This window comes from Amia ocellicauda, chromosome 7 (genome assembly GCF_036373705.1).
Source record: "Amia ocellicauda isolate fAmiCal2 chromosome 7, fAmiCal2.hap1, whole genome shotgun sequence".
Taxonomy (NCBI): domain Eukaryota; kingdom Metazoa; phylum Chordata; class Actinopteri; order Amiiformes; family Amiidae; genus Amia; species Amia ocellicauda.
Window position 1 is genome coordinate 26,996,950 of NC_089856.1, and position 24,997 is coordinate 27,021,946.

At 39.1% G+C, this 24,997-nt stretch overlaps 4 protein-coding genes across 7 annotated transcripts; 1 reads left to right on the forward strand and 3 right to left on the reverse strand.

Annotated features, from left to right (window-relative positions):
• The first annotated feature begins 977 nt into the window (after positions 1-977).
• On the forward strand, positions 978-8,466 carry lrrc31 (leucine rich repeat containing 31). 3 transcript variants are annotated; one of them, XM_066708947.1, is made up of 11 exons: positions 978-1,086; positions 1,580-1,651; positions 3,055-3,300; positions 3,593-3,742; positions 3,879-4,046; positions 4,394-4,561; positions 5,278-5,445; positions 5,626-5,793; positions 6,235-6,399; positions 6,991-7,158; positions 7,792-8,466. In XM_066708947.1, exons 2-11 carry the CDS (start codon positions 1,639-1,641, stop codon positions 8,190-8,192), a joined length of 1,815 nt encoding a protein of 604 aa, XP_066565044.1. In that variant the 5' UTR covers positions 978-1,086; positions 1,580-1,638; the 3' UTR covers positions 8,193-8,466. The 3 variants fall into 3 exon arrangements, with proteins under 3 accessions (XP_066565044.1, XP_066565046.1, XP_066565045.1); XM_066708949.1 differs by having other exon boundaries at positions 3,055-3,282; XM_066708948.1 differs by lacking the exon at positions 978-1,086 and adding an exon at positions 1,093-1,250.
• Positions 8,467-8,743: 277 nt separating this feature from the next.
• LOC136753106 (leucine-rich repeat and IQ domain-containing protein 4) lies at positions 8,744-12,998 on the reverse strand. 2 transcript variants are annotated; one of them, XM_066708951.1, is made up of 6 exons: positions 12,957-12,998; positions 11,164-12,274; positions 10,897-11,070; positions 10,576-10,714; positions 9,479-9,675; positions 8,744-9,082 (listed from the first exon to the last, which is right to left on the reverse strand). In XM_066708951.1, the coding sequence occupies exons 2-6, from the start codon at positions 12,214-12,216 to the stop codon at positions 8,945-8,947; spliced, it is 1,701 nt and encodes a 566-aa protein (XP_066565048.1). In that variant the 5' UTR covers positions 12,217-12,274; positions 12,957-12,998; the 3' UTR covers positions 8,744-8,944. The 2 variants fall into 2 exon arrangements, with proteins under 2 accessions (XP_066565048.1, XP_066565047.1); XM_066708950.1 differs by having other exon boundaries at positions 12,680-12,990.
• Positions 12,999-13,303: 305 nt separating this feature from the next.
• On the reverse strand, positions 13,304-18,208 carry lrrc34 (leucine rich repeat containing 34). The gene is made up of 11 exons (XM_066708954.1): positions 18,065-18,208; positions 17,783-17,900; positions 17,043-17,170; positions 16,757-16,821; positions 16,298-16,381; positions 15,878-16,006; positions 15,511-15,606; positions 15,071-15,225; positions 14,549-14,704; positions 14,079-14,205; positions 13,304-13,590 (listed from the first exon to the last, which is right to left on the reverse strand). Exons 2-11 carry the CDS (start codon positions 17,887-17,889, stop codon positions 13,396-13,398), a joined length of 1,242 nt encoding a protein of 413 aa, XP_066565051.1. The 5' UTR covers positions 17,890-17,900; positions 18,065-18,208; the 3' UTR covers positions 13,304-13,395.
• A 107-nt stretch (positions 18,209-18,315) lies between these two features.
• mynn (myoneurin) lies at positions 18,316-24,937 on the reverse strand. The gene is made up of 8 exons (XM_066708953.1): positions 24,869-24,937; positions 23,027-23,327; positions 21,788-22,617; positions 21,169-21,328; positions 20,526-20,704; positions 20,103-20,186; positions 19,882-19,968; positions 18,316-19,702 (listed from the first exon to the last, which is right to left on the reverse strand). Exons 2-8 carry the CDS (start codon positions 23,293-23,295, stop codon positions 19,443-19,445), a joined length of 1,869 nt encoding a protein of 622 aa, XP_066565050.1. The 5' UTR covers positions 23,296-23,327; positions 24,869-24,937; the 3' UTR covers positions 18,316-19,442.
• Positions 24,938-24,997: the final 60 nt, after the last annotated feature.

The following is a 24,997-nucleotide window of genomic DNA, read 5'->3' on the forward strand; positions in this document are numbered from 1 at the left end:
ACAAAGTAGACATAGATAGATAGATATTGCACCAGTTGTGATGACGTTTCTCGACACACTTTGAACAAATGTGGTAAACCCAGATAGACCATTTCCCCTCAGTACTAGAACTGATTCACTAACATGGTACTTAACAATTAAGCATAGCGTATTAAGACATTTAAACCTCTAATTAAAGCATCTCCAGGGTGTAATCTTTTTGAAAGGATTTCTGTCCTCCTGGCTCCCAGTGTGCTCTGAATTATAGAGTCACGGTGAGGCAAAAGGATAAGAGCTGATTTAACCTTTAAATACAGCTCTGTGCATTCTTGATTCGCTGCAGCCGAACGGGACCCAAAGCCCCTGAAACTCTGCTAATCCCCATACCATTTCTGGGGGAATAAAAACGTATAGAAATAAATACATACACAAATAAAACACCACTAAAATAGTTTATAATATTTTACATTTTAGAGGATATTGTAGTTTTGACATTTTATTATTGCCAAAACACTTACTGTTTATGAATTTTGTGATGTTAAATTTTGTTAATGTTAATATACATCAGAAACTGCGGATCCACAGTTCTAGAACTGTAGATTCCTTAAGTGGTAACAGTCGTTCTATCTACAGTTTTTACTATGATGTATGTGATATAATTTAATAACAACAATAATAATAACAATAAGCATTATTATTATTATTATTATTATTATTATTATTATTATTATTATTATTATGATTATGATTATGATTAAGGGTAATACCAGACTACTAATAAAAACAAGTACACAAACAATTAGCAATGATGTTATTAGCGAGGTATACAATAATCTTAAAATATATATCCTTTATGGTTCTAGATTGGTCATGCAGTGTCAGTCTTTCGTGGTCAAGTAAAAGTCTTTATGCGTTCAGGCTAGTTAAGTCATCACATGAACCAAAACGGCTCATTTAAATACTCACCTGATCTTAGGTTTCAAAGTACGGTGGCAGACTTACTTCCTGTATGAAACTGTCTTGGGAAGAGACACATCTATCAACAACAAAACCCGCAGAGAGAGAAAAGGAAACCGGATGGGGTAACGATCGAAGTCAATAAATACGGTAAAATTAAAAACTTTTCCAGGTCGTGCCTCATTAAAGTGCATTTTACCAAAAACAACTTTCATGAAATTGATTCTATAGATTGATTGGGACCTCAGATCCTATTTGCACTGGGCAGAAACAGGATCTTGCTCTGCTGCACCTATGAAAACAAGCTCCTGCAGGTATCAAAGCACCGCCAATCGAACTTAAAGTATCGTTATATTCACCAGGGTTCCAATATGGAACATGAGAGAAAGCAAGATGCATACTTTTAGATATAAGCCTATTTACAAATATGTCAACTCATTGACATTCTGTTACTGATCACCTCCTTGTTGCCTAGGTATAGACAGCCTGTAACTATATGCAACTCTCTCGATTCAGTGAACACCTTTCTTTACAGTATTGGATTAAAGCTTTTAATGAGATATTATAATATTAAAAAAATAATAATAATTAGGATTTTTAACTCCAGCTGATGTATTAATTTTATTGTCTTACCGTTTTCCAGGATAATACTGAACTATCCCATATCACCTTCTGCTCAGAGGTACAATTCCCACACTGTAAATGGAGACCCAAGGTATGTAATAAATAGCTTCGTATTCAAGAAAAAGATTGTGTTTCCTAGTGAAGAAAAAGTTCAAACTGCAAGCACAATTGGAATAGATTGTGTTGCTTGTTTAGGATATATACTCAGCAAAAAAAGAAACGTCCTCTCACTTTCAACTGCTTTTATTTGTGTAAATATTTGTATGAACATAAAAAGATTAAACAACTAAGACATAAACTGAACAAGTTTCACAGACATGTGACAAGCAGAAATTGAATAATGCGTCCCTGAACAAAGGGAGGGTCAAAATCAAAAGTAACAGTCAGTATCTGGTGTGGCCACCAGCTGCATTAAGTACTGCAGTACATCTCCTCCTCATGGACTGCACCAGATTCGCCAGTTCTTGCTGTGAGATGTTACCCCACTCTTGCACTTGCAAGTTCCCGGACATTTCTGGGGGAATGGCCCTAGCTGTCACCCTCTGATCCAACAGACGTGCTCAATGGGATTGAGATCTGGGCTCTTCGCTGGCCACGGCAGAACACTGACATTCCTGTCTTGCAGGAAATCACGTCCAGCGAAGGTGGGTTTGTGCCCATAGGCGACGTTGTTGCCGGTGATGTCTGGTAAGGACCTGCCTTACAACAGGCCTACAAGCCCTCAGTCCAGCCTCTCTCAGCCTATTGTGGACAGTCTGAGCACTGATGGAGGGCAGTTGTTGTTGCCATCCTGTACCTGTCCCGCAGGTGTGATATTTGGATGTACCGATCCTGTGCAGGTGTTGTTACACGTGGTCTGCCACTGCGAGGATGATCAGCTGTCCTTCCTGTCTCCCTGTAGCGCTGTCTTAGGCGTCTCACAGTACGGACATTGCAATTTATTGCCCTGGCCACATCTGCAGTCCTCATGCCTCCTTGCAGCATGCCTAAGGCACGTTCACGCAGATGAGCAGGAACCCTGGGCATCTTTCTTTTGGTGTTTTTCAGAGTCGGTAGAAAGGTCACTTTAGTGTCCGAAGTTTTTATAACTGTGACCTTAATTGCCTATACGACCGTTCCACAGGTGTATGTTCATTCATTGTTTATGGTTCATTGAACAAGCAAGGAAAACATTGTTTAAACTCTTTACAATAAAGATCTGTAAAGTTATTTGGATTTTTACAAAATGATCTTTAAAATATAGTGTCCTGAAAAAGGGATGTTTATTTTTTGCTGAGCATATATAAGTATATTGGTCGCGTTCATGTAGCCCAGTAGGATTGGTGGGATTTGTGCAGAACCTCTAAAATCTGTGCTGCAAGAACGCGACCATAAGGCCTATATTGTTCTTGCAAATAAGTCAATACTTCCCAAAACTAGAGCCGTTCACAACAATGAATGTAAGGTGCCTGTACCGGTCTGCGGAATAAGGAGACCCCTGACTGTATATTCCAGAGTTCCAGAAGCGAGGGGAGGGCACCCAGAGGAGATCTCCCTTTGACCTGATCATGAATCAAATCCGCAGGAAGAAATCTTTGACTGAGCGTCGCCAGCGGCCCTCCGTGACCCGATTTTTTAGACCCTCTGAAGACTCAGAAAAAAGGGGGAAAAGCAGTTCGCAGACCAAAGAGAGTGAGAATGACGACACTTCCCGGGCTGACGGCAAGGAGAACCTGGAACCAGGTGGGCTACAGACTGCAGGTGTGTTTGTCAAGACGTTACCTCTGGTTGATTAAGAAGCCATGACATAAGTTGCAACCCACTATAGTGATTTGAGATGTTTTCCACAAAACGATAAACACATCTTTGGACTGTCTGCTAAATCACCGATTTTAATCTTTAAAATTGACACCACACTTGTGGATTTCAATTTGGGGGAAAAAAAATACTTTAAAATATACGCCGAGGTTGAGTTCGTAAGATCGGTATAGGCCCACTGCTGGTCAGCTTGTTTGTGAGGGGTGGTTTGAGATGCTCACTTTTGTGTCCTCAGTGTGCAGCGACTCTGCCGGTGGAGAGGTGTGCTCCGTGGTGGGCTGGGGGCGGGTGAAGATGTTCGCGCAGAAACTTGGGAAGAAGCCCGACAGCCGGAGTCTTAGCCTCAACCACTGCGATCTCACAGCCACTGATGTGGTGGAACTGGGTGAGGGTCAATTTGCACAAGTTTCTTTAATTGTAATTTTGTGCCATGTTGAAAAATAGTAAGATGTATACCTAAATTCATATAGAAAATGTCACATTACATTTACAATTGGTCTCTCTCTCTCTCTTTCTGTAAGCAACAATGTTACCCTTCTTGACACTCTTGGAGGAATTGGACCTCTCTTGGAACGATTTAATTGGTGGAGCACTGAAGGCTTTGACCTTTCACCTTCAGCACATAAATAAACTCAAGACCCTGAAGCTCAGCAGCTGTAGACTGACTGCAGAGGACCTCACCGCTTTAGGTAGGACTTAGAAGTTTAGTGTCCTGCTCCTTCCCAGATCCCAGACAGCTAACATGGGAACACCTCTCTGTCAACTATTTAATCTGTGACAATTTGGTTCCCTAGGCTACCCTAAAGATTTCTTGTTTTAAGCAACACAGTGAAGTAAGCTTAGTTTACAGTGTGAATGCAGAGAATTAATTTTTTTTTTCTTGGCAGAGCAAACTTTCAAAAGCAGGCCTACTGCTTTAATCTATTAACATTATAATTGGGCCATTTCCAGCAGCTATAAACATATTGAAGAAAACATAACCCAGTATTTCTACAGTATTTGTGTTCCAACATTTCTTTGTCCTGTTGTAATTCAGGAGAGGCACTAGACTATATCCCCATGTTGGAGATTCTGTATTTGTCCTGGAACAACTGCATTGGAGGAAACCTGCACACTCTGACGCACAAGTTGGAAGTTGGCTGCAGGGTGAAAGAGCTCCACCTAGTGGACTGTCAGCTCACTGCAAGAGATGCAAAATCTCTGGGTAAGAAGCAGGGTTCCCATGGGTCCTTGAAATCCTTGAAAGTTTGTGAATTTGAGAGAAAATCAAGGCCTTGAAAGTTTTTGAAAATAGACATAAATAGACATGGGTCATTGAAAGTGCTTGAATTTACATATTTTGTGCAAGAATAGAAATTGAAGTTCTTTTGATTTTTTTTTTTTACTTAAACATTCAAGCCTCTCTTTCTTTTTAAATGTTGTCTGTGAGCTTCTGTAAAGCCTGCTAGTTCTCATTATAAAAATTCTCAGTGTTGTAACAGTAAATAATGTTGGGTCCTTGAATTTGAGTGAATTGGGCCTGGAAAGTCCTTGAAAACTCCTTGAATTTGATGTTTAAGATGTGTGGGACCCCTGAAGAAGTCACTGGTAGCCACTTCCAAGTCCCCAAACAAATACAATTTACACAAGCAGGTTGATTTTCCAGGTTTTGTTGCTCCTGATTTTTTTTATTCTGTGAAAATGTAAAGGTAAATTAAACTAGAAAGTGTCAGTGTCAGTATGTGCTTTAACATTTAGTAGATTTGAACAAAAACACTAGAATTATTCCTACAAAATAACAATTAAAAAATACCTTTTTGAAATATACATATACCTGGTATTACATTATTTTTCTAGTATGTGATTTAAACCACTGAAGCTCTCTCAATAAAGCAAAACAAAAGGCCCTACTTCAGTGATGCTGTGTGTGTGTATGTCCAGGTGAGCGACTGTGTCTGTTGCCCTGCCTGGAGGTGCTGGACTTGTCTGCCAATAAACTAGTGGCAGGGGGCTTGGAGGACCTAACCCAAGAGCTGAAAAACAACTGTCGTCTCCGTGTCCTCAGGATGCAGATGTGTGGACTGCAACAGGACAGCATTTGTACTCTGGGTAAGAGCTCCTAGTCAAGCTCACACCAGTAGCAAACGAGACACACTTTCACACTGTAATCATCAAGATTGCCACAATCCAGTGTAATGAGTGTCTCTTTATATAAAGAATACATCCATAACTTTTTTGGTGGTGTTTTCTGAAAATATGACCCTGTGTGTAACGTGACTGTGTTCCCAGGCAATGCTTTTCCGTTCCTCTCGGCTCTTCAGCAGCTGGACCTATCTTGTAACAAGGAAGCTGGAGGGGGATTTAAACAGGCAGCTGCTCAGATAGGCCACCTGAGTCGCATGCAAAATCTGGATTTACACCTGTGCTGCTTGACAGAGGAGGACATGGAGGGACTCAGTGAGTCATTCCAACAATAGAAAGTCAGTCATGTGACCCACAATGTTGTAGGGTTTAATGGATGTACTTCTGCATTGTAATGTTAATATGTGGTTTTGGGGAGTGTTCCTACTCTTAACATGGGCATGTAAATAGAAAATAGTAATTGTGAAATTGCACAATGAAGAGATGTCCCTGCCAATGCATTAGAGTACAAAAAAAGCTTGCATAATTGTTCCTTACAAGATTTGAATCTGAAATTAATGCTTATGAAAGCTATTCGATTAATTCTAGTATCTCCATATTCCATGCATGACTAGGTACAATTTTGCTTGTAATGGGCTGAAAGGACCTGCCAGCTTTTCTCCCAAAAAATAAGCCAGTGATTTGATCAATTCACTAACTCAAAGATCAGCAAACACCTGAATACCTTCTAGCACTTCTATGCATTTTCTTCCTCAGACCAGGTAGCTCCGTCCCTTTGTGACCTCACGATGCTGGATTTATCGTCCAATAAGAAGATTGGGCGTATGTGTCAGCAACTGTTTCCCAGTCTCCCACTGTGTAAGATGAAACGCATTGTGCTGAATAACTGCAATCTAACCAAGGCCTCCTACCAATCACTAGGTACCACTTTAACTTCTCTAAGGGCTCTAAGGGAGGGGAGGGGGGCAAGCTATTTAAAGGATGGCAGCACTTGTTTCCAGAAACCTCTTAAGCTTGGACATTTTTCTACATCTTACTTTACAAAAATTACAATCATCTTATTTTCTTTCTCCTTATTTTTAAATGTATTTAGCCTATGCTTTAGTGCAGGATGGTTGGCAATCAAAAGGGTTTCATGATGCAAAGGTACTACTGTAGTGCAATGTAGGAAAAACATCTTAATAAAACAAATATAATAATACAATACAAAAACACAACAGAATAAATTAAGGAATATAGGGAATATTGTACAATATGTGGGAGATGAGGACCAACAAAAAAACATGCTTGAATAGTGAACATGTTGACCTTGAAACAAAAAGTGATTCACCTTCCAAATGCTTTGTATATGATCTTAAATTTGAATTAATAAACCCCACACTGGTATACATTATTCCCTGTAACAGATCAAATGCTGATAATGAAACACAGTTATCTTAAGCAAGCTAATTAGTACAGTGTATCTCTGTGCGTGTGTGTGTGTGTGTTTGTGGGTCTGTGTTCGTATGTCAGGAGATTTGATGCTGCAGCTGAGTGAACTGGAGACCCTCAACTTGTCCTGGAATAAGTGTGTAGGAGGAAGCCTCAAGCTACTGTTGGACCCTCTGCAGCCCAACCCCAGACTGCAAGAACTGAAGCTGAGTAGCTGTAACCTGACCACAGAAGACATGGTGCACTTGGGTATGCACGAGAGAGCAATGCACAGAACACCTCAGAATGGAAAAATCACACAAGAGATGGTTTGGCCTCTCCCTTTGAAATCACAACGTACAGAATACCGATACAACAGGAAAATAGCTTTTCTGAAAATGCATGAGTATGTACACTGTGGAACCTTCAAAGGCACAAATCACATGCTTTCAACCTCATTGCATTTTGGACACAGATTTTTAAGTTTCTAAGCTGTTCATCTGACAGGAGCAGCCTTGAAAATACCAGAGGAACTACATACAAAACCTTTCTAGAGTTCTACAGAATTGTCCTAGAATTGTTGTTGATTAATTGTATTATGTATAATGAGAACTTACATTTTATATTATGCTGAAGGTAGACATAGAACATATAAGAATATGCGTAGATACACATTTAAAGCACTGAGCTGATCCCTACTATCCAGACATCCCTGGTTGGAAGCTGTTATCCAGGCTTTTAATGACCTAATTGAAATCACTGCTTGTTTCCTTTTGCCTTTGCCAAATTGAAGTTACATAGAAAACCTATGGATCTCTTAAGGACCAGGAGTGAGAAAACCTGGCATGAAATGTAGGAAATGCAGTGGCACATATTGAATATATGTTTTTTATTTTTTTGCAGCATCTGTTTCAAAGTCTGGGAAACTGGCTAGCCTGAGACTTCTAGACCTGACGTACAATGACACAGTGGGGGACCAGGGCTGGGCTTTGTTTTTCCAGGAGGTGGGGGGGCTGCAGGGGCTGGGGGAGCTGGATATCAGCCTGCGGCCCTCATCTCGACGGGATCCCTCTCCCTGGCTGGACAGTCTGCTGAGTGCCCTGCACCACCTGCCTGCCCTCACTGACTTTGCTATGCAGCGCTGGCTCCTGAGCTTGCAGGACACAGAGCGCCTGGATGCCTTCAACAAAGAGAGCAAGAGGAATGTGCGCTTCGACTACTGCTTCTCCACTCCAAAGCCAGACGGGGAGGAACCAGTGGAGCAGTGGGGTGGATCAAAAATAATTAAAAAGAGAGAAACTTGACTGCTTACATAGAAAATACTGATTCCTGGAGTTTTCAACCCCATTCTCACTGTGGAAATAAACTTTTACCATGTTACTGAACATTCAATATATTTTCAATAACTAACTTTTTGGTGGCATAATATAGACCCTGAATGCATGATTTCATATACATTTTATATACAGTATGATGGGATTGTTTTCCACATTAATTACTCATGATTAAGACTTCAACAAGGTTTTTATGCTGGTCTTTCATTGTGCCAATAGGGAAATTAGTAAGCACAATATTTGATCCAAAAATTTCGCAAGACTGATCTTTTAATTTTTTAAATGTTGGTCTTTTATATTTTAAAAGCTTGTATATTTTTATAGTGATTGTTTGAAAAGTCAATTTATGACACTATGATTATAATCATGACAAAAAAACTAATTTTAACTAATAATTCTCCACACGCTGACTTTAAGTTATGTACACAGAGATGATTGTAATTAAATAGATTTAATAGATCAAAAAGTGTTGATGTAAAATCATTGTTTCTTGTGGATTATGAAATAATTCAACTTCAGGATACATTAATTTACATTTTTAATGATACTTGATACAGAAAAAGAAAAAGAAAAAACAAAAAATTTGTCAGTTGTGAGCAGCATGTGACCGTAGGACCGTTATTACATTCAGACAGTTTCCCCAGTCAAAACATTTGAAATGTGTTCAACATCTCATATCTGTCTGCTAAGAAATAAATAATAATAAAATAATAATATCTCCTTCACTTCTTTTTATTTTCCTTTGCCTTCTTTTCTTTCTTAGCCTTTTTTTTCCCTTTTCCCTTTTTGTCATTCTGTTTCAGTTCTGTGAATGGTCCCAGTCGTCTCCGCACCATCAGCCCACGCCACCACGCCTGAATCTGTGCAGGGGGAGACGGGATGAGAGACGTCAACAAGTGCAAGACAATAATCCTTATGTTGTAACCATGTAAATAAGGGGTTTTGAAACTTGATCCTCGATGGCGTGGAGTATTTTACATTTGAATTTCTCTTAATTATTTAATAGGACTAATGTATTACTTAAAAAGATGTAGATGTACATGAAGTCAAGAAACCTACAGGTTCTGCTGGATTGTGTCTTTCGAGCACTGGATAAGAAGGATAGTGTGCTCTAGTGGTTAACTGCCAAACAGTCAGGCAAAACTAGAGACTAGCCTCCTACCAGCATGCTACATGGCACTGAATGTGGAGCTGATTCCTGTACTGCATGCATCCAGTGTGAACCAGTGTATAAGAAAAAAAAAAAAAAACAATACCTTTGTTGCGTTTGCCCTTTTCCATTTCGTGTGGTGTAGGTATTTGTATATAGCAGCAATGCCTTGATCGCACACTACGGTAGGAGGGTCGGAGAGAGGGTTGTGCTGCAGCAGCAGAGTCTCCAAAGCCACCAGTCCATCTAAATCATCTGGGAGACGAGTCAAGTGATTGTCATGAAGGAGGAGTCTCTTCAGAGCTTTGAGATGGGGGGGAAGTGAATAAATGAATAGAGGCTTGTGTACTTGTGATTTGCACTCTAGTTAGTCTGCAAAACCTTAGAGATACAAACTATACTAAACAGATGTTTCACTTTTGTCCGTTGGTAGCACAATGGTTTTGTTGTTCTCACCTTTACACTCCAACAATTACGCCCCAAGCTCTTTTGTCTGTTTATGACAGTTTGTGGTTTTGTATTTGCATAGCCACATACAGTGCGGTGTTGTCACCTGCTTTTTTTCTCATCACTCATGCAGAGGATCTATTGTCACCGGACACTTTCAGAAAGGAGAGTATTTTATAGTTACCCTTAAACTGAAAGGTATTATTGTGTAATTGAAGTATTATACCATTGTCGAGATGCATATTGGAGCTTAATTAGCGTGCACAGCAAACAGGTAACACTGATTAGCTGTTCACTATTCCTGCAACCTATCAGTCTTACAGATTTGATATGGAGATTCATTGCACCTTACCTCTTATATGGAATTCATTGTAAATTAACAGAAAAATAGTGACATATTAGTAAATCCAAACAACAACAAAAATAATACAAATAAATACTTTGCCATGCAAATAATTTATTAGCCTTTATTTTTAATTATTATTATTGCTGTGTAGGATAATTCATTAACAATATTCCATTGTGCAGTAATGCTTGGTTTAAGTGTTAATGTATGTTTTAAGGACGTTTTTCAAGCTAGCCATGTCTAAAGTGCCCTCGTGCGACAATGAAGCCATATGGTCACAATATTCCCATTATATTTTAACTCCAAGTATTCAAATGGTCAGAGGATAACTGTGTTAGTGGTGGTGTATCTTGCACTCTTGTAGGATATCAATGTGGTGGTTTTTCATTTGCACGCACAAGGTTCAGTACCTTTTAAATTGCACAGAGTGTCTGGTAAGGACAGGAGCTGGTTGTTGTGGCAGTCAAGGATTTTCAAGTTTGGGAGAAGCCCAATATTTTCGGGAAGTACCTCTAGGTTGTTGTTTTCTAGGTACAGTTCTCGGAGATTCTGGAATTCATTGTAAATAGTATAAATGGAAAATAACAGCATTGCATGAAAGAAGAATAATGATTGTGATGTAAAAAGACTGATTTAATGATTGTGAAGTTGTGACTATTCCACACACTCTGATTAAACTATAATTCAGTCCTACTATGGGGCTCCTGGGCCAGGTTTCATTTCAGTCTTACCTGGAGCTGAGAGATACTCTGGGGTAGAGCTTTCAACTTGAGCCCCTGGTCCTGGCCAAGGTACAGCCTCTCTAGGGCCTCCAAGCCACAGACAGCCTCTGGGAAGCAATAGAATCTGTTCCCTGTCAGGCCTAAACTTTTCAGCTTGAAAAGGCTCCTGATGTGTAGGGGGATCTATGGATCAAAGGGATAGAAAATAACAAAGCTGTAAGTTATCAACATGAATAAAAACAAAACAATTTCTAATTTTTCACATTGGAATTCAACCTCATCTAATCTGTTGTCGTCCAAGGACAGTTGCTCCAAGTCTGTTAATGAGCAGATCTCCTCTGGAAACTGGGTGAACCCATTCTGGCTGAGATCCAATAGACGTATTCTTTTGAGCCGGGCAAAGTGAGGATGTAACTTGGTGATCCCTGTGTCTTTCAAGTACAGAACTTGCAGAGAGGTCATCCTACCAAGCTGAGATGGGAAGGCTCCCAGCTGGTTATGGGAGAACCCCAGTTCCAGGAGTCCTGTTAAGGCATGGAGCCTGTGTGGCAGATTACTCAAGCTGTTGCTGGAGACATCAAGGATGGTCAAGTGGCCACAGCTACAGAGAGAGCTGGGGAGGGAGGAAAGTCTATTGGAGGATAAAAAGAGCTTTCTCCAAGAAGAACTGCAGGCCTCATCCGGAAATGAATCCAAGATATTCTGCTCAACATCTATGATTTCCAAGCATGGAAGCTCTCCAAGCACCAGAGGAAAGATCTGTAGGTGGTTGCCCCGCAGGTAAATTTCTCTTAGGTTAATGAGGTTGGTGATTTCACTTGGAAGCGATGTGAAACAGTTCCCTGACAGACCTAGCAGCACCAGGTTGTAAACCTTTTTGCAGATCTGGGCCGGGAAATAAGGTAAAGCCAGATTATAGAGCCTTAACTCAAGTAGAGAATACAGGCTGGTGAGGATCTGAAAAAAATCTGAAGCTGGTGTCAGAGGGTTATCACTCAGATCCAGACACTGCAGCTGTGCCAGCTCTCCAAGTTCCTTGCACACCCTATCCACATGATTATTGTGGAGGTACAGCACTTTGAGGCTCTTCAGGAGTCTGATGTCTTCCGGGATGGTCTGGATAAAGTTCTTCTCCAAATGCAACTCCTCCAGATGTTGCAACTGCAGGATCTCTGGGGGGAATGAGGTTATCTTCTGGGCTGAACAGTCCAGAAATAAAACCTTCCCCTTTACGTTTCTGGGCATGTTACAGCTGATGGCTTCTTTCTCAAAAGCTGTTGAGTTCATGGGAAAAGATGTGACGGTGTCACAGAATCTGATTGAGAGCATCGTGGTAAGACAGAAAGAGAAACGCAAACCACAGGTGAATCTAGGTTGTCTCACCACACTGGAGACAGAAAGAAAAACAAGAGTTAGATTTAATTTATCATGATATTATTTGTCCCTGATCACAAAATTATATTCAGAAGCTTTTCTTTTTTTAACTTTTTTTTTATCTGCTCAATAATTTATTCCATACATGAATTAACTACGCTTAAACTTCCGCAATAAATGTATACAGCATAGCAGTAGCATATTTTATTATAATTATAATTATCACAGGGAAAAGTTTAAAAGCAAATTTGTTATATATATATATATATATATATATATATATATATATATATATATATATATATATATATATATATATAATTGACATTCTATAGATTTTCAAAGTGTTATATAAGTTTTAGGAAGATAAATATGTTTCCATGAAATTAAATACTTTTATTTTATATGAAGTACTTACAATTACATTGATTGGAACGATATCCCAATTCTGCTATCCCAATAGCTCAATCCCAAACAGTAAATGGATATTTTAGCAGTAAAAGAATAAAACTGCTGCTCACGGCGCTGTGATTTCAGTGTCGGGTCTTAGCCATGGAAGCACAGGACGCTTATCTTACTTTAGGTTCTCATGTCTAATAAAATAATTGAAGCTTCGAAACCATTTTTTTAAATACAGTAGTCTCGGGTTGTAAGCGGTCATTGAATCTGAACAGATATTGTATTAATATTATTACGTTCGTGGTGCTGGTCATTCGAGTTACACAAATACGGTTTCTGTTTCATTTGAGATGTTGCTAGGATACTCAAAAAGAAAGCAGAAAGAGTCACCACGCCACCCAAAGGCAATAAACACAATACGAAATGTACTTTCACTAAATTAAGGCATCCATCTTATTATAGCCGGTCAATTATAATAATAATAATAATAATAATAATAATAATAAACCTTCTAAATTGCAATTACTACGAATGCAGTTTGTTTTAATATTTATTTTGTAAGTTCATATGTTTAAAATATGTTTAAATAGAATGCATCATTGTCTTGAGAATCATTTACAGACGAACTTAGATGTTCTGATCATAAGTTTCTTTATTAAAAAATACAATACAATAAAAGCAGAAACGTTCTATACAGGGATAAGCATAAAGCTGGTAGGGAGTGTGGGGGCTTTTCTATGCAGTGTCCCTCAAGACCAGCACAGAGTTGCAGGCAGGATCACCATCCGTGCCATAGGTTGGGGTCCAGTAGTAGTGTCTCCTGAGCCCATGGAAGAGCTCTGAGAGATGGGTGCGACCTTCAACTCTGTACGGGGCAACGTCTGTGTTCTCCTGAGGGAGGCGCCCACTTTCTATAATGCTGCAGAATGCCTGGGGGAGGGTAATATAAAGGCAGATGTTGAGAATATTAGTCAGGTTTAGTTTTATTTCTCAAACAAAAACTCTGGAAAACAAACACCTCTGTGAGCAAAGTTTAGTGGTTGTGAATTGTGTTAATGTAATTAAAGAAATGAAATACATGACAGAATTTGAAAATGGGTGACTCATACAATCATTAAGATACTAAAAAACAAAAAAATCACATATTTGTCTTTGTTCCCCCTAGTGGCTTTCTGCAGCAGATATTTTGCTGCTTGCATGCAACTATTCTCAGCAACACTATTGGTTAAACCTGGCCAGGCAAGCTTCAGTTCTATTTTGAGTTCAGTGAGGATCAGATGGCTACAAAGTCTGAGTTGCAACATTGAGCATCTGAATCCTGGCAAGGTTTATAGATTTTGTTGTTCTTTATCTTGCAGATCAATTCAGAATTAACAGTAATATGCTGAAAAGGTGATGTGGCCAACATGTAATCTTACCACACAGGTTGGCTCCTCCAGTTTATTGCCCCATATGTAGATGTGAGAAAGCGTGGAATTGACTCTCATAGCTTTAGCAAGAGACACCAGCCCTTGTGTCCCAATGTTATTACCTGGAATAGACAACCTTGAGAAGGAAAAGCATATTGCTTAGAACAATTACCACTAGATTAACTACTTAGATGGTTAATTAGTCCTTTTAATTCTCATAGAGTTAAAATTGAAACCTCCAACTTGCTGAAGAAAGGGTCTATTTACTGTAATACAATGTAATTAATTAGGTAAGTAAGACTGTGAGGTCTTATGACACAGGATGGGAATGCACTGACCGAATATAATAACTTTATGTATGCTTTATATTTCTCAGCGCATGTTTGCTAGCTGTAGCTAAAATAATCTCTCCTTACAGCTGAAGCAAACATCACTTTGATATTTCAAATTTTCAAAGACTTTCACTGTTAATGACTTACGCTTTCAGATTTGTGTTGTACAAGGCAATGGCTTCACTGAGGTATATGGCTCCATCATCCTCTATGCGGTTCGAGGACAGGTCCAGTATCTCTAGCGGTGTGTTTTGCTTCAGCAGCTCAGACAGGCATTTTGCACCATCACGTGTGATGCTGTTGCTACCAAATAATGCACAGAACTCAAATTATTGACCTTCATGCACCTATATGCACTTGCATGTATAGCTCTAGGCCTATTTGTTTAGTGGTTATGATGACAACAAACAAATTCTGGCGATTCTGGCATGTTTTTTTTTTTTTTTTTTTTACCTCATATGCTGTAATCTGGAATTATTTAAGACACTCAATTCAATCATTCATTGTGAGAAATTATACATGCACATACTAGAATGTGGGGAAGAAAGAAAGAAGTGAATTAGACGAGGTAAGAAGAGCCTTATCTTATGTCCTCTTTATCTTTTAGTGCAAGAAGGACTAAAACTGGTTCACTCTTCCTCTTAAGAATAACAAGAGAGATTGAATTACCAGTGGAGGTCCAAATAACGAAGAGTGCCGTTAAAACTCAGGGTTTCGCTAAGTCTCTCCACACCAAAGTCTTTCATCTCGTGTTTCCCCAGATGGAGTTCTTTTAGGTGCTGGTTGACTTTCAGCATGTGAGCCATGTGTACTGTAGTCTCCTCCTGAGATTGACACAAAGTTATTGCATCTCTCTTTGTAGCTTTTATTCCCCTCTCTCTTCTGCTAAAGATACATTACTTTCTACATGTTATATTATGAGACAGGAACAAAAGTGTACATCTCCTTGCATTTTCTTACATCTACAGACATGCTCTTGGGCTAGTTGGCCAATTAAAGAGTTTCCATTTACTTTCTGCAGAGCTGTAAAGGCCCAAACAAATCGAATACAACACAGCAGCCATAATAGACAATATACCGCAAACCATTGTCTTTCCTATTGCTCCTACCTGTTGGCTGTACAGTAGGGGACGACTCAGATTGATGACACATATGTTCCTGTTGTTATTCAAGACGATAGCAAAGGCAATTAAACTCTGTGTATCCTGGCAATGGAAAGAAAATTTAAATTATGCTCTCCTTCCCCTATTCAGATATATATATTTTTACTTAACTGTAGATGTACTTAACTGTATTTTTGCACTTTGTTTTGCACTTATGTTGTAAGTCGCCCTGGATAAGGGCGTCTGCCAAGAAATAAAATAATAATAATAATAATAATAAAAAAAATAAAAATAAAAATAATAATAATAATAATATTTGTGAATGCCAGTCATCCCCTTCTCCTTCCAACTAGTTTAAGGTGCTGTAAATTACCAGATCACAATCTCCAACATCCAGCTCCTCTAGAGATGAATTGATCTGTAGCATCGCAGCAAAGTGCATTGCACCTTTGTTCCCCATTTTATTGGCCGTCATCTGCAATTTCATCAGTGTTGCATTGCACTTTAAAAAGGGGAAAAAACACTATTTATACCTAACCAAAAATAATAAAATATAATTTAAACATATACATAAAGATAAATTGAATATTGCTTATACTTTTCTAAGGTATTATGTCAGTATATGGAGTGTGAGGCTACTAAGTGGATATGAAACATGTAGATGATCAATTTAGCTAATTGGTATCTGCTGCTAAATGTATAACATTCTGAAATTCTGAAAACCATAATAAAAATTTAAAATATAGGATAAACATATGCAAAAAATAAAAAAAACAGGTGCAATTCCTCTCACATGCAGGGCTTTTGCAATGGCCTCTGCTCCACTGGCCTCAATGTCATTGCCCATTAGATTGAGGTACTGAAGAACACCATTCTCCTAATATATACAGCAAAGATAATATAATCATTAGTTACAAGTATTAAGCAGTAGAGCAATAGAGAACAGAGAAGAGGTGATTACTGCACAGCTGAGGTAACCTTGAATACTACTGAATAAGAATAACTTGAATACATAGCTCTCTAATTTTAGATTTCTGATAAATAACCTACAAGGGACTTCAGCACCATCTAGTGACATTGTGCAAATGCCCTTTTTAAAATTAAAATGTTTCTTCTTGATCTTTCTAGTCACCTAGTCGTCCATCTGGAATTTTCCCATTGTAACGATCTGTATTTAAACCAAAACACAGATTAATATTTTGTTAGTAACAGCAGTAGTAAGAATTTGACAGTCCTTTAATACAACGGGTACCTGTAGGAGAGACCCAAGGTGCCCTGCCCCTTCATCAGTTATGTTGTTGTATCTCAAGTCCAGGCCTGAGAACAGAAACGAGTAGCCTAGTAAAAAGTCTTTCAATGAAGCATCTAAATGTTCAGAAAAAATACACACCAGCTTGGGCAGTTTTCTGAGTTCCTAATCAGCTGCAAATCAAACAGGAGTTTTATTAAAGATTTCTTGAGGACATATGAATTACTGCATAACTAACATTGAGACATGAAAATTGTGATTGTGTATGACATGTAGCTGTTAAACGTACCTGTCACAGACACATTGTCGGTGAGAGTTTTCGACAGAGCTAAAACATCATTATCGGACAGTCTCTGAACAGTCATGAGCCGGTTATTGCCAGTAAGTTTAATTATATTCCCATCTTTGGAAGAAGACCTAATTGAAATGAATAGTGTTATATTATTATTATTAATAATTATTAATAATTTACACATTTCAATGTGTAAATACAAAAATGCATGCATTACAGTGGGAGAATGTCATTAAGGGAAGATTAAAATGGTATTGGTCTACAGTGGTATCTAAACAGCTTAAGATGGGGCTTTCAAATGTGCTACTGGCAGGTCATTCCACAAGGGCAAGAGACTAGAGAAGTAATACTTTCAAATAAATAAATATGAAAAAGTGCAAATACATTTAATCTAAGATGGGGCTTTTATTAATACCAATCTAGGTATACTCCTAGAATATAAAGTACATGTTGTGATGTAAATGTTACTATTGTGTGCTGGTGTTGTTAAGCTAATATTAATTGATATCTGGTAGCTTTATGCTTATTTAAAGCGAAGCTGAGAAACATTTCAGCTAAGACCAGGCCTTTATAGATACTGATCAATGTATAAGGTAAAAGTTGTGATTTAAATATGGTGTGCTGATGTTGTTAAGCTAATATTAATTGATGTAATGATTAAATATACCGGTCTTTTTATATATATATAGGTTTGGCACGATCAGTGTACAGTGAATGCAGATGGGGGCAATGCTTACTGAGAGCTTTGCTTATGGGACTCCTGCAGCACCTGCAAGATGTACGGGTTTGCAGGCAGCCTGAGCTCCACGCACACTGCAGCATAGCGCTCGGCGACACTGTCCATTACGTCACTCTCTGCGGGGCCAACAAACCAAAAGCAGTGATTAGCGACTATTTGGTGCAACTTACCCTAGGACACCGTAGTTATTTTACCATACAATATATATTGAATCAAATACATGATTCTGATATTTTTCAATAAAATAACGACTGCATACGTTAAAAAGGGCACAACTCACCTCCTGCCTCAACCTCACTCCACAGGACTGCAGAGCTTGCTGTTCCTATAGTAACCACGCAGGCGCGTTGCAGTAGGCAATACACGTGCACAGTGCTTTACTTTAACCGCGGTTCTCACTTACATCAATACATCATTCGAGACTTTTAAAGTGCAGTAGTTTTAATTTGTCATCATTGTCCAAAACTTGATTTATTAACGAATAGCTCAGAAAATACGAAAATCACTTCTTAAATAGTACAATGCATGATATAACAAAAATATATGTACAGTTTATTTTAAATAGATGGCAAAAAAGTCTCAATGTACATTTCCGTTTATAAAGAGCACACTACAGACACGGTTAGAAAAAAAAAGATTCAGTACTAGTAATTATGCACAATAAATCCCTCGAATGCTGTACATAATAGCAATAATACAGTTTACAAGCGTGGGTAGCGAATATTTTCTCCCCCGTTAGTGTTCTATAAATGTTTTCCCTCCGGTATTTATTATAATAGTTTTATCGTTTTACTGTTTACAGGTTGTGTCTGTATGCATATACATAAATAAAGGACATCAATCTGTTTCCCGGGAACTTTCAAAACACCTAGACATGTGATAGTAAATCCTCTGATCCGCTTCGAAAACATTACCGAAACAGTACATTTATAGTTGGTCACCAGAAAGCCCAAAACGTTTTAACAGGTTAAAAAAAAAAAACTAGTGGAGTATACCATATAACACACATACCCTTTCACTGTTATTTTCTCTGTGGGACAGACTACAGGTCATTTATATTCACAGGGAATGGGGATGATTAGGCATATGTGTGCCTAAGAGTATTACCTACAGCTACATTACACAGAGAGAGGGGTCAAGAGGGGTTAGGTTTTAAATTACTCCTCCCTCACTGTGGAATTTCCCCTTCAAAAATAATATATAAAACTATATATATGCCATCTAAAAAGCTAAGACTACTTTCTAGACATATTAATATTTGCAGTTCATAAACAAGCAATAACAAATTAGTTTGAGGAACTGAAAACACAAAGTAACTGCAGGTGATGGGCTGACTAATAATGCATAAAATAAAACATACAAAACGGTGTCTATGGAAAGATGTCCATCCCTTACAGTGGAATGCATGGGCCTTCAGATTCTACTATTAAGTTAGTATTTCTGCATACACAGTGCATTAACAGTTTCCCTAGCACTGCACAAAGACAACACCACCAAGTCGTATTCAACCTTTTACATGGTTTATGTATGTATGCATGTCATGCTTTTTCACTTTCAGTGCCCTTTACAGTGACGGGTAAGATTTTCAGTTGCAGAGTGTTGTTAATGAGTCAGTATTGATCTGGAATCATTCCCATAAGGTGTCCACATGTGCGTATTCAGTAGAGCTGTTGCAGAAAGATGAACTGGGGTTCTGAATAGCCTGTTACTGCAGATCTCAGCAGCTGGTCTGAAGGGATGGAGGAGTTGTCTGTGCCTGACAGGAGCATCTGATGCTCTTCAGAGGCCACGGGAATAGTGAGGGATAGTGGTATATCCGCTGACTTGAGCTCCACTGTGTCCGGTAAAGAGACTTTCTGCAACGCCTCTCCTTCCTCAAAGGCAGCAGAGCTAGAGCTAGGATCTAGGCTTTTTTCAACTACAGACAAAAGAACAATTAAAATCAATACAAAACATCTTCTTGAGATCAAGATTTTTTCCCCCTACTTGAGACATGTTAAAACATAGAAACAGACATAATTTCAGATGTAATCATGCATTTAAGCAATACTTGAAAGTATTAATTGATAGACTATGGCTTTCTGCAATTGTACTTACCTCCATGAGCCTTTGCTTTGTGCTTCTTGAGATTCTTCACGTCTGTATAAGAGTTTCCACACAATTCACACACAAATGGCTTTTCACCTGCAACAATTAAATTAAGAGGTAAATTAACCATACCTAAACATTTGAAGAAAACAGTAAACACTGATACAAATGGTGCAGAGTTCTTATAGTTCTATAGACCATCAAAGACCATCAAATCACACAGTACCTACCTGTATGAGATCTGCAGTGTTTATTGAGCTCTCCAGAAGATATGAAGCTTTTCCCACAGGTTCGGCACATGTATGGTTTCTCGCCTACACACAATACACATAACACCACCACTGTTATTAAACCAGGAAGAAAGAAAGACTGATTTGTGCCTTCTGCACAGAGCAGGAGCCTCAGCTATGCGTCTTCAATCAAAACCATTTATTTCTTAATGGGAAAAAAAGTATGATATAATAATAATAATAAAAAAAAAAAAATTAAACAATATGCATCACCTACTGGTTGCACGTAAAGCACGAGTCATTTAAGCATTGTATAATGCAGGTGGAAATAATATTCTTCTCCTTCAATGTAGATACAAATAGACGGTTCACTTGCTGATCGAGGAACTTCTGTGACCTCTCCACCTTGTTCTCCTCTCCTACCTGTGTGTTTGCGTGCGTGGGTGATGAGGGAGCTGGAGACGGCAAAGGCCTTCCCACAGGTGTCGCAGATGTAGGGCTTTTCTCCGGTGTGACGGCGCACATGGTAGGTCAGCGTGCTGGCCTGGGCAAAACTCTGGCCACAGCGGTCACATACATACGGCTTCTCACCGCTATGCTTCCTGCCCCACCACCACCAAAAGAAAAACAACAAAAACAACAACACACTGTAAAAAAGACAGCTGTGAACCCCTCCACTGGCACATGACATCTATATCCAGAAGTAGGGAACTACAAGTGTCATATTTTTTTTGTTTAATTTTTCTTGCATGTGCTGTACGGCACCGCATATACTGTAACTTTTCAGACGGTAGCCACAGGTTTTCAATTTTTTTATTATTGAGAAAACTATGCAGTTACAAAGGGAAACAATCCCTGTGTGGGCATATGAATGCGAGTTGAGTTTCCCCGGGACAGTCAACATTTTCAACAATGAAGAAATTATGCAGAGTATTCTGATTTGGACCAATAGTTTACACTTTCTGAGCATAGGCTAAATTTGTATATTTAAAAAAAAGTTTGACCTTCCAAGTTTATTTTTCCAACTGATTGATTGAAAAAATACATCTAATACACCAAGTCTCACCTGGCGTGTATTTTGAGATTGCTGGATGTAGCGAACTGTAGGCCGCAGATGTCACACTTATATGGTTTTTCCTCTCCGTGGTGCATGCGGCTGTGAAAGACCAGCTGACATTTCTGAGCAAAACCCTTGTCACACAGATCACATTGGTATGGCTTCTCCCCTTAGCAATTCACAGGGAGAAAAGCACAAACTGGAGTCAGGAAAAACATACACCAACTCTCATTAGAACTGCTGTAGCATTAGGCCAGAAAGTAGAAATCAGTATGCACACCATTGTTGTTCTCAACCAATCAAAATAGAACATAAAAAAACTAAAAACATTACGTGTGATATTTAGGCCGATATGATAAACTGTCCAGGTATTTACAGCCAACCAGAACCATATCATCTACTTTTTAAAGCTACACTGCTACACTGCTACACCCTGTGAATAAAACATTTGCTCTGTATTTCTAATATATGAGGGTGGAAGTATTTTATAGGCAGTCTGAAACAGTGTAGATTCCAAAGTAAATTATTTGGTTTGGATAAAAATAATAAATAAATAAAAGGCTAATTCACAGACTACAATTCATAGGCACTGTTCTGTAATAAGGAGGTTGTGGAGCCGAGTTCATACCTGTGTGTGTGCGGACATGGGTCTTCAGCTGGTTGCACTGTGTGAATGCCTTTCCACATAGCTGGCACACATAGGGCTTTACCCCCTTGTGAATACGCATGTGTCTTCGCAGGCTGCTGGCCTCAGAGAACACCTTCCCACAAGTGTTGCACATAGGTTTCGTTTTCAGCTGTTTGTCAGCCAGCCCCTCTGCCTCCGTGCTCTCCAAGCTATCATTGTTTTCCTCGCTGGGGGGGTCTGAGGCACAGTTCTCCTTCAGCGTGCAGTGCTTACGCGCTTTCCCACGCTTGAGAGAAAGCTTGCAACTTGCTGTGCTTTGGTCTGCCAGGCCCCCATTGTCCATAGCAGCAAGGGACTCACTATCCAGTTCCTCACTGGCCGGTGCTCCCTGCCCGGTGCCGTCCGGGGTCGTCTTGTTGCTGGCATCACTGAAGGCTTCACCCTGCAGGGGTTGAGACCCACTCTTCAGTTGTCTCCTTTCCTTCTGTTGCGTGCTCCTCCTCTGTTGGCCAGTGCCATCACTTGTGTTCTTAGGTTTTCTAGCTTTCCTTCCGGTCTTTTCCAGCCCCTGTGTATACCGTTCTGTGTCCCCAGGCAGCAGAAGAACAAGCTCCTGGTTCTCCTCTGTGGTCGGCATCTCCTTTGCTTCACTTGCCTTGGGAAGGTCTTCATTCTCCATGTGGGCATCAGTCTCCCTCTCTGCAATCATACTCTCTCTAAAAGAAGGCTTGACGTCGGCCATCACAGACCCCAGCTTCAGCTTAAACCATGCTACTGCCGCCTCCATTTTCAGGAAAGTAGCGGCTTTGTGTACCTCTGTCACTTTGCAGCTGGAGAAAGAGTAAAAAGCAAATCAATCTGCAGACGAGGAAAAGACATCAGAAGACTGAATAAAAGACAAAATGGAATTAAGATTAAATTAAACTGGTGGTTTTGTTTGATAATCACTTCATATGGAGTCTTCAAACCTATGCCCCCAAACTAGTTAGTTTCATAGGTCAACCTTAAATTGCCAGTTTCTGAAGGATTGTTTAGCTATGTATGAATTAAGCAAGTCACTTATTAATCTACACATTTTCTGAATCTATATACATTTCTTAAAACTTCACAAATTAATGAATGTCAGCTGTTCTTTGATTTCAAGTGTCAATCACCTCCAGTGTCATTCTATAGCCCTCCCAGGAAACAGAATCCGAATAGTTGAATCATTGTTGAGAAGCAGCGACTTGAACTGCGTACCTGTCAATAGACATCTCCCCAGTGTACATGAAATCCAACAGCTTCTCAAACCCTTCTTCATTTATCATCACTGGGTCCAGAAATGTGACGCCATTCTCAGCTGGATTCCCCCATTGCAAACTGAAGAACTCACTAAATGCTGCCAGTACATTTCTGTGAGCACGGAACTGGGACTGACCAACCACAATAGTGCAATCACACAGGAAGCCGGCCTCTCTCTGCTTGTTGAGCTGGTCTAGAAGGTGCTGGCAGTGATGAGGAGGCTGCATATTAAAGAGGGAATGGCGTCACTCCCTTAAACCTAGACAACAGAAAGTTATTTGTTGAAAGTTTTGTTCTGCTGTGGCTTTTGAAGTCAGAAAGAAACTTAGGCCTGGACCTAATCAAAACTGTGGCCCACCCACCAACCGCAAATTAAAAACACAGTACTGTACTTGTCATGGTCAGTTTGCATGAGGTTGAAGGAAGAATCTCCTGTCAGATAAAAAGCCACCACCAAGTACTTTGCCAAGCCTTGTGGAGGTTATATTAAAACATGTATGGAAGTGAATAATTTATCTCCAAGTTTTTGCATACAACTTAAAATCATGTTTCTGAAGCAAGTTTTTATTTTGCATTATTTCATTTTTTGCCCCTAATCTTCATAGATATACAAAAATAAATAATTCAATATATTTCTGTTCCAGTTTCATTCACTAACACAGTAGGCCTATGTAAAATATGTAATATGAAGTTATGGAATCACTGAAGCACCGAGTTAAGACAGTCGTGTGATGACTGGGTTATGCCAGTCATTTGCACACATTACATTCAATTGTCAATACATTTTAATTTTATTTAGGTTTCAGGTATAAATATGGTTAACAACAAACATGTAAAACTTCAGACACATACACATGCACAAACCATGACCTTAAGACTGCTTGTCCTAGGATAAAAATTACAAGTAAAGCGTTTTGCTTTTTCCTACAAGAGAAAGTAATGCTTTAACTATCAATAGTGATGTGATTACAATTCATAGATTAACTATAAAGCATATAAAATGCATGACCATGATACAAGATAACATTAAATAGAAATGCTTACACAACATTTGCATGTTGTTAAATCTCAAGTAAGAGTCGGAGTACTTTATTACTGACGCCTATAATCAACATGAGTGCAGGTTAGGGCTATACCATCATGCATCAATAGCTAGGTTGTGGAAAACGTATAAAACACATTGATGGAGGGAAAAGAAGAAAAATAATTGAAAATCAAGACTAAGCCTCACACGTATTTAAACCAAACCACAAATCAATATCTATTCTGAGGACGATTAATTCGTACATTGGCTCGAACTTGTACCATTTACAATACCTTGCAAAATGGATTCAGCTAAGACTGACTAACAATATTGCAAATGTGTCTGTGGAAAGCACACACAATCTAAATAACCGCACATTTATTTACTTAACCAGCTTGTGCGAATTCTGTCTTTATACAGAAATGCTCAGTAACCACGCTAACATTACTGATAGTGATAATCATGCTGTATTTAACTATCTTTCAGCAAAAACATGAATAGCTAAGCGACTAAGTGCTTGTCCAACTGATATTATGAAGTTCCCAAGCCGCCGATCCGTGCTTTATATTAGTAGTCTCCCAGCCAGGCTGTATTTTCACAACAAAGGGCTCTTATTGCGAAAGGACACGCCGGACACTGCCTAGAAAACCAAAGTTGTTACGCATGTATCACGTCGTCGACGTTAAAACGTTGCTACTACCATAATAACACATTATACAAACACGTCAGCACTTAACGTCGTGGTGAAATCGGTGCAAAATTGTTTTTAAACTAACCTGATAAAAGGTTTGGTCCATTTTTTTTCTCTGTCATTCAGCCATTTTGCAAAGACGTAATTTTTTTTTAACCATTTAGTGGCGGAGAGGCGTCATTTCCGGCTTTTGCTATTCTCCTATTTGATTCTC